This window comes from Heterocephalus glaber, unplaced genomic scaffold, assembly GCF_053883595.1.
Source record: "Heterocephalus glaber isolate CG9 unplaced genomic scaffold, H.glaber_assembly_v1.0 deba00001689, whole genome shotgun sequence".
Lineage (NCBI taxonomy): Eukaryota > Metazoa > Chordata > Mammalia > Rodentia > Bathyergidae > Heterocephalus > Heterocephalus glaber.
This window is the reverse complement of record NW_028258414.1, coordinates 7,247,244-7,261,377: the sequence shown is the minus strand read 5'-3', so window position 1 is coordinate 7,261,377 and position 14,134 is coordinate 7,247,244. Positions and strand designations below refer to the sequence as shown.

The following is a 14,134-nucleotide window of genomic DNA, read 5'->3' as shown; positions in this document are numbered from 1 at the left end:
CTGAAACGAAAAACACAGAGACCATTTATTGCCTGGAGTGTAAAACCCAGCACCAATTACAGTACCTTAAAAGCAATCATTTAACATACTGGATGAAAAGTGACAACAGTATCCAGCAATGTGTCTTCTCTTTATAAAATAATAATACCCACAATACATTTGAAAGTCTGTCTGCTAATAATGTGTTCAGGTAAGAAGTACTAGAACAGATTTTTCCCTTTACCTGCAATTGCCAAATAAGGAGAGAACTATCATTAGATAACTGATACCAAAATACAGGTAGGAGGAATAAGTTCTAAAGTCCTACAGCACAGTAGGATGACTATAGTTCAGAATTTATTATATATTTTATAAGGAACTAGAAGAGTTCAAAGGTTCCCATCACAAAGAAATAATAAATATTTAAGGAGATGCAAATGGTGATTATTCTGATTAGATCATTATACACAGTATTCATTCATGTGCCAAATATTCAATCTGTTCTCCATAAAAATGGTAAATTATTTTATCTCAATTTAAAAAAGGAAAAACAACAAGAACTAAGACATACCATGTACAGGTACAAATTCCCAATGATGAATGTGATAATGTATACATTATAATGTATAAAATATACCAATAAACTTAATCTAAAAATTAAAAAGGAACTAGCAATGCCTCAATCATTACAATGAAAATATAGCTCAAGACATATTTCAGCGCATGCGCTGAAATACACACACACACACACACACACACACACGCGCACACACACACCCTTAAGAACAGTCAAACTCAAAGAAGCATCTTAAAAGTAATTTTTCACTTGGCATAGTCACACACTTGTAATTCCTCTGAGAGGCTGAGGCAAGGAGATCACAAGTTTAAGTCTAGTCTGGGCAACTGAATGACAGATCCCGTCTCAGAATTTAAAAGGGCTGGGGATGTAGCTCAGTAGGTCCTGGTTCAGTCCCCAATACTGTTATATCATCAATCTAACTTTTCCTCTCTATATAAACAGGATAGGTTCTGCTTTAGCTGTAAATGGTTATTCTTTACAAAAATCATCACCTTACCTGAGAATCCCAAATTTAAAGATCTTCTGATCACTGAATGTTATAAGTCACTATGAAAATCAACTGAAATCAGTTTTGGCTACCTGGGCATTCATATCCAACATTTCTAAGGTAGTTTTTAAATGGGAAAATGGAGAACCCTTCATTATAGCTACAGATTTGTTAAGAAATACAAAGTAACAGACATGCCTAAGAACTGGCATCCACAGGGAGAGGAGAATGAGAGGAAGGAGAGAAGGGAAATTAAAAAGGATCAAGATGTGACATGTATATGTACCTATTTGCCACAATGAATGCATTTATCATGTATCACTAATTAATAATAATAGTAATAATGATTTTTAAATTACAGTGTTCAGAAACCTGACCTCCATGTTTGGCTTTGCCACTGACTGACTGTGAGAGCCTGGACAAGTCACATGACTTAAATTTCTGGGTCTAAGTTTCCTCTTCTGTAAAATGAAAATGGACAAGATAATTTTTCTCTGCACCCTCCTTGAATTCCAACACCCAGAAGGAAAACAGAGCTGCTGAATGAAAAAATAAATTAAGCTTACAGTTACAGAATACAACTCTGTCCCACATAAACATCAACTTCTTTTTTATTTTTTCCATGAAGGAAAATGTTTGAGGGCATTTGCCTTCAGGAAGCAAGGCTGAAAGATATGCCATCAACAGCTGATAAAAGAACAGCTAGTGGAAGAGGAAAGCATTAAGATAGCATTGGATAAGGAGTAAGAAAGACCTGACCTTGGTTGGGCAATGAGGGATTGCCACATAAGAGAAATGAGCTGGAAGGCACAGACTAGAGCAGGAACACAAAACCAAGGGCAAAGAAAGATGCTTTTAGTACATTTGTGTTTTTTTGCACACTAAATTAATAGGGAAAAGCTAAGTACTTGTAGCATTCTGAAAGCAGCAGGAACTGACACACAAACATGGGGAAAGAATGTACTACTCCTACCTTGTAAGATCAAAAGCAGCTAAGGAGAGGCCAGGAGGAACGTTTGGTTGCAAAATTCTAGACCCTTTAGACACTAGAGACTACTGGATACTGTATAATGATTCGGAGGGGAAGAAGAGTCTCACCCTAGACTCCTGGACCTAAGCCCTGACAGTGTCTGAACAGACAGATCACTGTTATCTGTACTGTGTGAATTCTCTCTTTCTTGCCTGTCACAGGGGCGACACAAGCACTAAGCTCAGGGTACTCAGTCAGGCGCCCTTCCTCCTCTCCACTTCCCTTCCATCCCTAAGTTAACAACCTATCAATCAAATGGAAGGCAGAGGAGGAGGCAGGAGCCTGAAGGCTCTGTCTTGTTTATTCCACAACATTCCCTCCCTAGTCTTTTAGCTGGCAGGAAGTATGAGGCAGGAGTGTTCAACAACAATTCAGGGTAGCAGCAATGCTAAGAGCCATCTGTGATCTCTCCTAGAATGCTTAGGAAACAGTACAGGGAGCCCTGCCAGAGAGGTGTGGTGGAGCAAAAGCAGATTCCATGAAGGGAAATCCATATCCTTGGCTGACGGAAAATTTCCTTGGCCACAGCCTGAAATATCTACCTTGAGGAGAGAGAAGGCCTTGAGATAGGTAATTTGAATATTAAAATCTCCCTCACTACTAGTAGTCGACAGGGGACAATTCTACCCTGCACTGCAGACCCCACTGTCTTCTCTCCTATTTCAAAGCAGGGGTCACTGGGGTGAGGGAGAATTCTACTCTAGATGCTTTCCAAATTTTATGAGTTTCACCTCTTAACTCCCAGCTCAGAGTATGCAGTTCTAGATTACATCCAAACATCTGTTTTGATGTTCTGCTTCTGTTGGCTGTCCCTACAAAGAAGGAATATTCCAAACCAGTTAGGCCACAGGAAAGCCTGTATTTCACAGAAAAGAAAACCTTCATCACCAAACAATGACTGAACATCTCTTATGCCCCAAACTCTGAGGTTTTTGTTACTCAAGAGCTGTTCCCTCCAAGGATCCTACCTTTCCTATTCTTTCTTCCTTCTTTCCTTTTATTTTGCTTTTTGGGGAGTTTTTGCTTTTGTTTTTTGAGACAAGGTTCTCCTTTGTAGTTCAGGCTGCCCTTGAACTCACTGTGTAGCCCAGACTGGCCTCGAACTTGCAGCGATCCTCCTGCCTCAGTCTCCTAAAGGCTGGACAGTCATGGTGGCACCATGTCCAGCTCTTTCTCTATCTGTGGTTCTGGGGATCAACCCAAGGCTTGGTGCTTGCAAGGAAAGCGCTTTACCATTGAGCTACAATCCCAGCCTCTCTCTTTCCATTCTAGAAATGCTCTCTCCCTAGCACAGTGTTTTCATCTCCTAGTGACTTCCAAACATTTATTTAAGTAATTATTTCACTGGCAAAGGCAATATGGTAAAGCAGCGCCAGAACTGGTGTATTCAAAAGGGTTGAAGGAACAAAGGAAGGGCTGTGAAAGCAGGTTCTTGCTCATGGTAATGTCAAACTGCACTGCATATTTTCTGCTTTCAAAAGTACTTTCCTGCGCCGGGGATTTAGCTCAGGGGCACCTTGCTTGCCTCTCAAGCGCTAGGTCGTAAGTTCAATCCCCAGTGCTGCAAAAAAAAAAAAAAAAAAAAGTACTTTCCAGCAATTTTATTTTTTCCTCAAAAACTGAAGTCCCATCTCCCTTTTCTCTTTCACTCCACTGTCTCATGCTCAGTCTACCAGGTGAGATATAGCCACATTAAGGGGCAAAACTCCATGGCACCATGGTGTATTATTAGCTGAATGTATTGCTTCTTTCAGCCCAATTATGCTCTGAAGGGCAGCTACCCAACCAATCCCTGCACCTATATAAGAGAAATGGGTTCCATTTGCTTCTCTGTTGTAGACAATCATGGACATTTAGACTTAAATCCAGTATGAAGCTAGGCAACATTAAGCCTTTCACCCATAAACTTTTATTTTTTTGTACCAGGGATTGAACTCGGGACCTTGCGCTTGTGAGGCAGGCTACAACTGGGCTTAGAAGATTGCAACATAAGTATTGTAATAGAAAAAGAAAAAGCCACCCTCACATGTGCTTTCGGCACAGGAAGAACTCTTACCAACATGGATATATGGCAAGAGTTTCCTTAAGCCATATGTAGGGAACAGTCTAAAAGGCCTGGAACAGAAGCAGGAACTCCTTGTACTCCTAGGCCTCTTGAAAACAGTATTATCCATCTGCACCCCAGAGAAAATGGCAAATCACAGCCAGCACAGGATAAGCCATGCCAGTAACCAGCTGGAACTTTACTCCAGTGAGGTAATCTGCCACCTAAACACAGGCAGCCTCTCTGGCAGCTGCCACTGATAAAAGGGAATAAGCCACTGTGTTATTAGTGTAAGAAATTCACAGCTTTTTTACCAGAGAAGCCCAGATGTTGCTAAAAGCTACAGATGTGCCAGAGGCAAAGACCAAAATACCTACAGCAAAGAAAGCACAAGCTACCACTAAAATCCATGCACTAAGGGCACCATCACCCAAACATACACATCCAGTCTTTGTTTATTAACACTTACACATGGAAATAGGTGTTCCCTGCTGCAGCTGATGTAATTACAGAGAAATCAATTTATACTGCATTTGCAGGGATCAGCTGAAAGCACAGAATACTCTGAGCACAGAGCAGAAAATCAAGAGCCAATGAGCAGTTCATCACCAGGCCAGCTGCTTTGTAGGAAACTGGAAGCTGCTCAAGATGAAGGCAGCCTGAGCTGACCCTGGACTCAAACTTACTAGCCCTACAAACTCCATTTCCTGAGACACCAATTAAGATCATCATCTTCCCAAAGGAGGGACACAGTTCTGACCCCTCCTGTGGCTACAGGCACTATCCTTCCAAGTCAAGCAGAAGGCAAGGTATCATTACACTATTTGGCAGTGATAAAACCACCAGGAGACTCTGATTCCCAATAGCTGCAGGAGACACCTGGCAAAGAGCTACACTTTCAGCGGCCAAAGAATCTTTCTAGGCCCAACTGTCACAGCCACAACAGTAACTCGTAAGGCCTGAGCAAGTTCTTCACAGTACAGTTAGTACCTCCTGTCCCCTGTTTACCAGTTCAGATGCTGCATCTCACTCCTTTTTGGTAGCCACCACAGAACACTTGGTAGATAACCTCATGAAATTTAATTAACCTTTGTTCAAGAAACCCAGCAATACCATTTATTCCATTAACAGCACTCAAACTGTACATGTAACCAAAGATCTATTAAGTGTGTCAACTATTATGACTTTGATGATGAATGTCAATCAAGCAGGACACCACATAAAGGTTTGATGTCAGGCTCTAACAACAAATGTCTGAGGTGGGACAATGACAAGGTAGCAGAAAATTCACACTACCAAGTAGCTACCCCCAACAATAGATACACTATTCCGAAATCTCCAGGCTTGCTGTAAATGGGTCTGTAGGGAATTCTCTAATTTGGAATAAAACCACATTATCATTACCAGCTGCTCTGACCTTGTAATTGGTCATTACCCACAAACTAATGAGCCTCCCACAGAGTGCACACAGCATTTGGCAGTTAATCCAGGGCAGTTTTGACTGGCAGTGGGCAGCCAGATCTGGCCACCTCTTACCTTTTCAGACTTGACTTTCTTTAGCGGGCGACACTCATTCTCCCCTTCCTCTGGCTCCGGTTTAGCTCCCAAAGGATTGAGCGCTGCCCCAGGCTCAATCGCTATACTCCCAAGTGGCTCCACAGCGCCTGTATCCACCCCTGCACTTCCATCATACTGACCACCCCGTCCTCCCAAGGCAACTGGCTGGAGGACCCCAGGATCCTTTTCTGAACAAGTCCCCACTCCTTCGCTTCTCTCCTTCTTGCTCTTAGACGAACTGTTCTCCTTCTCCTTTTTGGAGCCGGCTACACTGCGTGATGCCTTAGCCGCCTTCTCCGAGCCCTTGGGAGCAATAGCAGCAACCAGGCCTCCTGCATTGGCACCATCTCCTGAGCGCCCCTGCACCTCTTTCTTGCTAGCTGCCCCCTCACTTGGAGTGTACAAGGAAGTCCCTGGAGTAGGTTTGCTAGTGTCTTTGCCACTCTTATTCCTTTTGGATTTTGATTTGCCTTCCTTCCCTTGAGGACCTGGCACTGGGGTCACAAACTTGATGTTGTCTGGTAGTGTGGCCACAGCATTGGGAGCCGGTATCCCCACCTCCTTTGAGCCTGACATTTCCAGTTTCTGCTGGTCCTTTTCCAGATCGGCGTCCAGGTCAATGATGAGATTCCCTACTCCAATGTCCCATTCATCCCCACTGTCGTATGTCTCAACCGGGTTTGCATCCACTCCTTTCCCTCCGGAGGCTCCACTGCTCAAGGACATCTTAGAGTCAACGTCCCACCTCAAGATTCAAGGCTCTTCCTTGCCCCCAGCTTTCCTATTTTCAGCTTCAGCTATGTTCTCAGACCTGCCACATTGGTCAGTACATGCCCAGTGGACAACATCATTGCTGGAAAAAGAAAATTTAAAAAGCTGTTAAAGGAAACAATACAGGCAAGGAGACAGCCTGAAATAAACTCCCACACAAAACAGACCATTTCTGCATGGCTATCACACCACAATGGACAAGACAAACAAGTTAAAGTTCATGTCTAACCAAGTCACACTGGACCTAGGGAAGAGTTAATTCCCACTCCATCCCCAGGAGAGAGTATACATTTCCAACTTCCCAGAGAGTCTGTGGTGAGTCTTAACTAGGAGTCCTCCAGAGTTAGTTTCCCTTTCTTCAGAGACTTACTTTTACTACCCTGGCTATCTGGCTGAATCTGGCTATCCTCCCTCAATCGGTATAGGGTAGGCCCTGGGATATCACAGATTCAAGGTCTAGTACTATTTTACTTATACCCCCATTTCCTCTTTGCTTCTGCAAATGATCGAGCAAAGGGTTTTTTTGTTTTGTTTTGGTACCAGGGATCAAACTCAGCACCTTGCGCTTTTGAGGCAGGCACCGGAACCACTGAGCTAAATCCCCGGCCTGAGGCCAGAGAAGTTACATCAGCCTTATCAAATTCCAGTTTTCTAATCAGGTACAAAAAGCAGGGTTCAATGTGGTCTTTCCCACTCCCTACTAAAATACTTATAAAGCAAGCATGGTGGCACATACCTGTAGTCCTATACTCTGGGAGGCCGAGGAAGGAGGATTGCAAGTCTGAACCCAGACTGGGCAACTTAGCAAGACCCTGTCTTGAAATTAAAAAAATTAAAAATGGGCTGGGGATGTAGCTCAATGTGAAGGCCCTGGGTTCCATCCCCAGTGCCAAAACAAAACAAACTTGCCAGGATATGGAATAACTCTGCACTTTTTTGTATTTTCTGACATAAGAATGATGGCACTGTATTGACAGAAACACCAGGGTTTCATACCACATGGAAGAGAGGAAAAAAGGGGTCAAGGGAGTATTAAATGGCAATTTATACCTCTCCACTGTCTCCTGACTCATAAGCCCTAGGGAGCGTACCATCTAGAAAACATGCAGTCAACATATACCATTCAAGTTTATTTTATGACAAAGCCAAAAAGTTCCATTCTTGCTTACTCCTCAGTGCATCATCTTTCTATGTGCATTGAGAAAATAACTTGTATAAGATAAATAAGCACACAGAGCAAACCAGTGGTGTCATACTGTAACCTGCAAGTGGCTATCTAAAGGTAAGTGCTACAGATAGAAGAGAAACAAGACAAATTGTGTTTTTAACCTTCTCCCTCAGAACAGCATCAATGATCCAGAGTGCAGGAGCAAGAAATGATGTCATCCTAGAACAGCAGAGCTGTACCAGGGGAATGTCTGCTAGCAACTATGATTTAAGAGAGAAAGAGGCATGGATATTAATCTGCCATTTAGCTTTAGACTTGAATAAAAAATATCTCCATGACCAAAGTGGAAAGCTTACTGCCAACATCATTCAATTATTGTTTATTAGCAAATGTCAAGCTTACCTAGTTCTTACTTCATACAGGCTGAACAAAAAAGGGGCGGGGGGCAAGATGTGGGAAGTATGACAAAAAGTCACCCACAAGATAAAGGAAACATAATCCCTTAAAAAACAGGGAGATGGTACCTTTGAAAACGATAAAAAATTCTGGAGAAATTTTTAGTTAAGTGGAATTTACTAATAAATATTGAAGGGGCCGGGGATTTAGCTCAGTGCTTTCGCCGTCTGCTATACAAGCACAAGGACCTGAGTTCGATACCCAGTACCAATAAATAAATAAATAAATATATATATATATATATATATATATATATATATATTGGAATTCTCAGTAGTACACATAAAGACTTGGTCTCCATGAAAGAATAGTAATTTATTTGACATTTTAAAATTTTATTGTCTGCTATGTGCTAGGCACTGACCTAGGTACTTGCTGAGAATACAGCAGTGAAAAAAACAGTAAGTAAGGAAGTGGAACATGGTAGTAAAAATTATTCTACTCTGAGGAGGCGAGGGCATTTCTAGGAAAGGCAATGTTAGACTCAATCTCCACTACAGAGGATTATTAGGACACACATCTTCCCAAAATCATAATTTATCACCTCTGTAATCTTTGCAATTGTAGCTAGGACTAGTGTATAATCCACATTAATCCAAGGTTTACCCACTATATTCCATAGCTGCACTACCATTAGTATGTAATTTAACCACTAACACAATTCCATGTTGTTTTATCCTTGCAAATATGAAACTTTCCTTAAAGACTTTCCTCTATAAAATAGGATGGCAATGAAGAAAGACTTGAGGATTATATAAAGGAAAGCATAAACATATAAAAATGTTAGTGCTCACTGAGCTTTTGATGGTTATCACACTATTACTCTGGCTGACCAGATGTATGAGACAGGATAAACAAAGTATGCCAATAAGTAGGTGACAGGCTGAAATGAAAAGATATAACTTAGCTGAAAGGACAAAAGGACATATAGAACAAGACAGGCATGGTGGTGCATGCCTGTAATCAGCACTGGGAAAGCTGAGGCAGTAGAATCATGAGTTTGAAGCCAGCTTAGGTATGTAGTGAGTTCAAGGCCAGTCTAAACTACATAATGAGACCCTGTCTCAAAAAACAAAAAGAACCAAAAATTAACAAAGGGGAGATAGGGGTATGGCACACTGGTAGAGGGCTTGTGTAAATGCACAAGGTCCTGGGTTAGATCACCAGCGGGAACATGTGCGGACATAAGTGAGGGCATACATGCATGCACACATGCACACACACACAAAGACACAAGCAATATCAATTAAAATTCATAAGAAATCAAAAAGCACAGCCCTAAAACAGTGAGAAATGGATCAGTGACACTTAAAACACTTAGATATTTCCCCAGAATTAAACACAAATGGATAATGAAGAGAAAAGAATGAAGTAAACAGCTCAAGAGTTAATGCCACTGAAGGAAAACAAAAGAAGAGATTAGAACAAATGGGAGAAGAGCAACATATGGAAGACATACTACATGAATAACATTTTGTCAAGCAGGTTGGTTTTTTTTTTGGTACCAGGGATCGAACTAGGGACCTTGTGTTTGCAAGGCAAGCGGCAGCACCACTGAGCCAAATTCCCAGCCCCATAAATAACATTTTGAACAGAACAAAGATTTTGCATGCAGACTGGAAAAGTTCAGTACATTTTCCACAAAATTAATTTAAAAAGCAAACTTGCACACATTTTGGCAAATTTTTTTAAATACAAAGGACAGGGCCGGGGATTTAGCTCAGTGGTTCTGCCGCCTGCCTCCCAAGTGCAAGGTGGTCCTGAGTTTGATCCCTGGTACCACACACACACACACAAATTAGCTGGAACACTAAAATCAGTTAAAAGTACCATAAATTTAAGTAATTCTTACAAATCAAACACCATTAAATTTGGTAACCTGAAGGGAAAGCTCAACACATACACTAAAAATTATCCCTAAAAAGAATAGGAGGCAAAATCAATACTTTATAATAATGTTAAAGCTCAGAAATTTAGGCCGGGTATTTAGTTCAGTGGTTCTGCTGCCTGCCTCACAAGCACAAGGTCCCGAGTTTGATCCCCAGTACCAAAAAAACAAAAAAATGCTCAGAAATTCATCCTTAATACCAAGAAATAATAAGGTATAAAAACACCTGAGCCTGGACCAGGGATTTAGCTCAGTGGTTTCGCCACCTGCTGTGCAGGTGGCAAGGACCTGAGTTCGATCCCTGGTACCAAAAAAACCCCAAAAAACAAACACCTGAGCCAGGCATGGTGGCACATGCCTGTAATCCCAGCACTCAAGCCTGGTCTGGGCAACTTAGTGACTTAGTGAGAGAGATCCTGTCTCAAAATAAAAAAAATTTAAAGGGCTGGGGATGTAGCTCAGTGTAAAGGCCATGGGTTCCATGCCTAGTATTACAAAATAATCATAACAACAACAATAACAGGCTGGAGATGTAGCTCATGGGTAAAGCACTTGACTAGCATATGTCTGGTCCTGGGTTCAGTGCTCTCAGTATTTGGGGCGGGGTGGGGGGGGGATTTAGGAGAATGGTCATCTTACAAAAAAGTTAACCCTCAATTTCCTGTTGTTCCAATTGCATATATCACAGCAATCTGTTTTGTTCTGGTTTTAGTTTGTTCTTTCTAGTAAGCAAGTAATACTACCATTACATTTTTTAAAAATTGCGCTTCTTCTGAAAAGAGAGCTAGAGGTAAAAAGACTATCTGGTGATCTATGTTCATTTTCAGATTCTTTATCTTGAGATACTTGTTAAGTGTAAGGATACACTAGAAAGTACAGTATGGTAAAAGACTGGGAGGCCACTTAGTAAGAGGAAAGGTTTTAGAAAATGGTTTCATTACTCTAGAAAGGACAACACTGAAGGGAGAGGGGCTGGTTAGCTTCAAATATACGATGGCTACAATGTGGAAGAAAGTTATTCTGTGATGCTGAGGGCAGAAGGATCAGTAAGAAGTTACAGAAAGAAGTTTAACTCAAAAAAAACATTTAATGAACTGAGATTTCCAACAATAACCTACAAATGTTTAAGAAAGCCATGTCTATCACTGAAAGCACATACGCAAAAAAAGCAAAATCACTTGTCAAATAAATAGATAAATGATTAAATTTGATTCCTCTCTGTGAGGGAGGGTTCATCTGGACATGTTTAGGGCTTTCTTAAAATCTGTAATTCCATTGAAGCACCTATCAAAAAAATTCTTTCCCTACCAGAAAACTACTTAGAATTTCTGAATGACTAGAATGAAAATGAAGAAAACATATCCTAAAGACTTATTTTTTGGGGTCCTGATGTTCTTTTAGAGAGCTCTTATTCTCCTATTTTGAAGAATAAAGAATTATAAATAATTCTTTATAGAGAGGTAGGTGTCTTTTGGTTACACTCTGGAGAGGAAGGCAAGACTCCCACACCCTCCACTGGGGGAATCCCACGAGTAAAGCCCGAGATGGTGAGGACGAAGTACAAAAATACTGTTTACAAAGGGGAAGCAGGTTTCTGTCGAGACTGTAAGTTCTTATTCCCCCCTTTCTCTGTACCCCTTTCACTCCTTTAGAAAAAGCTCCTGGAAAGCAGTTGAGTGTATAAAAGGCCTTCCTCGGGAGGGGCTCTCCAACCCCAACATGGAATAGGAAGCTCTAAGATTAAATGAGGAAGAGGCAAGGGTGGGTAGATAGTACTTCAGATCCTAGCAGGGGCAGCCTGCCTCTGGCCAACCTGTTTCACTAGGTCCCATGTAAACACTGACTGCCCCTAGAGGTCTCTTCTCTCCACTTCCAGTGGAGGCGCCTGGTTCCTCGCTGTTTCCTTCCTTCTTTTCTATCATTCCGTGGAAGTGGAGGGAAGTGGGGGTTGTAGGTGGGGGCAGAGCCAACCTTTCTCTGCCAGCTCGGGGCAGGTTGTCCTCTTAGAACATTGAGGGAGGACAGACAGAGGAGGTCCTTAAATCAAATTGACATTCACAATAATAGCTGAAGGTCAAAGGGTACAGTTTCAATACACAAGGGTCAGACCCACACCCAGGCAGAAGAGAAAAAATTTCCCCAGGGCCAGGGATTTAGGTCAGTGGCACCACGCCTGCCTTGCAAGCACAAGGTCCTGAGTTCAATCCCCGGTACCAGGAAAAAAAAAAAACTTCCCAGGCAGTGCAGTTACACATCTGGCAAGGCACAAAGGGTAATAGGAAGCCCAGGCCCTGGATTCGAGATAAACAGCTGGTCCCACGCAGCAACACCTTCGGGACCAGATACCCCTGGAGACCACCTGACTTCCTCTGCTCCAAGACAAAAATTGCCCACTCCTCTTGGGATTACCCCTCCCCTATTCAAACTCTCCTACAAAGTTTCCTCTTCCCCAAGCCCCCAGAGTCAACTGCTTTGTTGCCTTTGACTCACCAGGTTGGAAATAAAACCTCTCTTGTTGCTTCAAAAAAAAGAATTATAAATATTATTTTTTAACCAGGTGATTTTTCACCAATCCAGATTTTTAAGCTCAGCAAGCTTCATGGTAACTGTGGTGGTTCATTTCAAAAGGTACACAGTAAAATCACCAACAATTCTTTAATCAGCCTGGCTACAGCAGCCAGACCACTTCCCATTGCTCCCTACAGCAGCTCTGGCTTTATACAGTTAATAATCAACTCTCTGACAGGTCACTGGAAAGCTGTTTAACCCCAGGAGGTGGGATAACTAATATGCTAGCTGGGATTGAAAAGCACTGACCTTTTGCTTCCATAGCTGAGAAAGGGCAGAATCTGGATAACCAATACCTTACAGGGACCACAAGGCATTCACCATTTGCAAGAGCTTCTATGACTAGTTTCCTCTTTTCTTCTGTTGCCTGTTATTTCACTTCCCTACTTAGCTCTACCATTCACCAGACTCTGGAATCACTGTCCACTGTGACTTTTCAGTATTATCTGAGCTTTGTTCCTGCACCTTATCACCAAAAGCACCTTATCACCAAAAAACTCCTTTCTGAATGGATATGGTTAAGGGACTAAGACAACTCATGACATTCACTCTCTATTCTGTACCTCATCCTAACAACCAAAGTCCAGATTCCAGTTTCCTGTTTGGAACAGCTTTTAGACTCCCAGCCCACAGAGTGGTACAATTTAAATCACAAATTTCAAGCTATTAATTGCTTTTGGAGGCATTAGTCATAGACCACATCACTTGTCTACCTCAGGAATAAATAAGGCCTCTCCTCAAAAAGGCTAAGAATGGAGCCGGGGATTTAGCTCAGTGGCACAGCACCTGTCTGGCAAGCGCCAGGTCCTGAGTTTGACCCCTGGTACAAAAAAAAAAAAAAAGCTTTCATGTGAAGTCTCTACCTCCAAAACAGCAAGCAAACCCTACTTATATCCAAACATAACAAGAAAAACTGCACTTGTCTTTCCTCCTGGTTGGAGCTCTTTATCCATCCTGGACAGCTTCAACAAGAGTGGTTTCCTTTCATTGGTAACTACCTACAAACGATCCATATACTGTGCAATGCTATTCTACTATAAATTATTTGTCCTCTCCTCCTCTTACAGGTTTTGGATGAATCTTCTTATAACCTTTGGCCTAAGCAAGTGACAGTTATGTCAAAGTGTGCATAATCTGCTGGAAAAACTGAGGTCATACACTTAAAATATGAATGTCAGTGCTGTCTGGGTAGGTATACCCCTCCAAAGCTGCATGCCACAGGAAAAAAGTACTATACTCAGTTCTAGGAAGGTTAACATGGTAGAGTAAAAAGAAGACCAAACTTAAATTTTTTTTTTCGTTACTGTTGGAAATCAAATCAAGGGCCTTATGAATGCTAGGCCACTGCTCTACCACTGAGCCTCATCTCTGGCAGAATGATGTACTTAGAAGGAGATGTGGTTTCTGGACTCAAATTTCCATTCACACCAGCCAAGCTGGTTCATTAAATATTAATTTAATGTGTCATTATAAAATGGAGGGAGAATCCATTGTATCCTAAGCATAGTATACGGATCCAAAATTGAAATATGCAAGACAACTCAAATATAAACGATGACCCATATATTCTTATAAAGTTCTTGCATCTGAACTTAAGGAAGACTGA

The 14,134-nt window shown here is 41.7% G+C and overlaps 1 protein-coding gene and 1 pseudogene across 4 annotated transcripts in view; both read right to left on the bottom strand.

Moving 5' to 3' along the window:
* The window catches only part of LOC110344100 (protein dpy-30 homolog pseudogene), a 45,408-nt pseudogene extending 39,619 nt beyond the window's left edge, over positions 1–5,789 (bottom strand). Inside the window, exon 1 of the transcript XR_015446502.1 lies at positions 5,657–5,789. The product of XR_015446502.1 is annotated as a protein dpy-30 homolog pseudogene (transcript). The remainder of the gene's footprint in view (positions 1–5,656) is intronic.
* Positions 1–14,134, bottom strand: part of Znf609 (zinc finger protein 609) — a 205,607-nt gene that overhangs the window by 173,115 nt on the left and 18,358 nt on the right. For 2 of the 3 annotated variants that reach the window (XM_087199124.1, XM_087199125.1), the window contains exon 2: positions 5,657–6,530. The exons of the other annotated variant lie outside the window; for it this stretch is intronic. In XM_087199124.1, coding sequence (XP_087055250.1) covers positions 5,657–6,403 — 747 coding nt within the window. In that variant the 5' untranslated portion in view covers positions 6,404–6,530. The remainder of the gene's footprint in view (positions 1–5,656; positions 6,531–14,134) is intronic. 3 annotated transcript variants of the gene reach the window in all.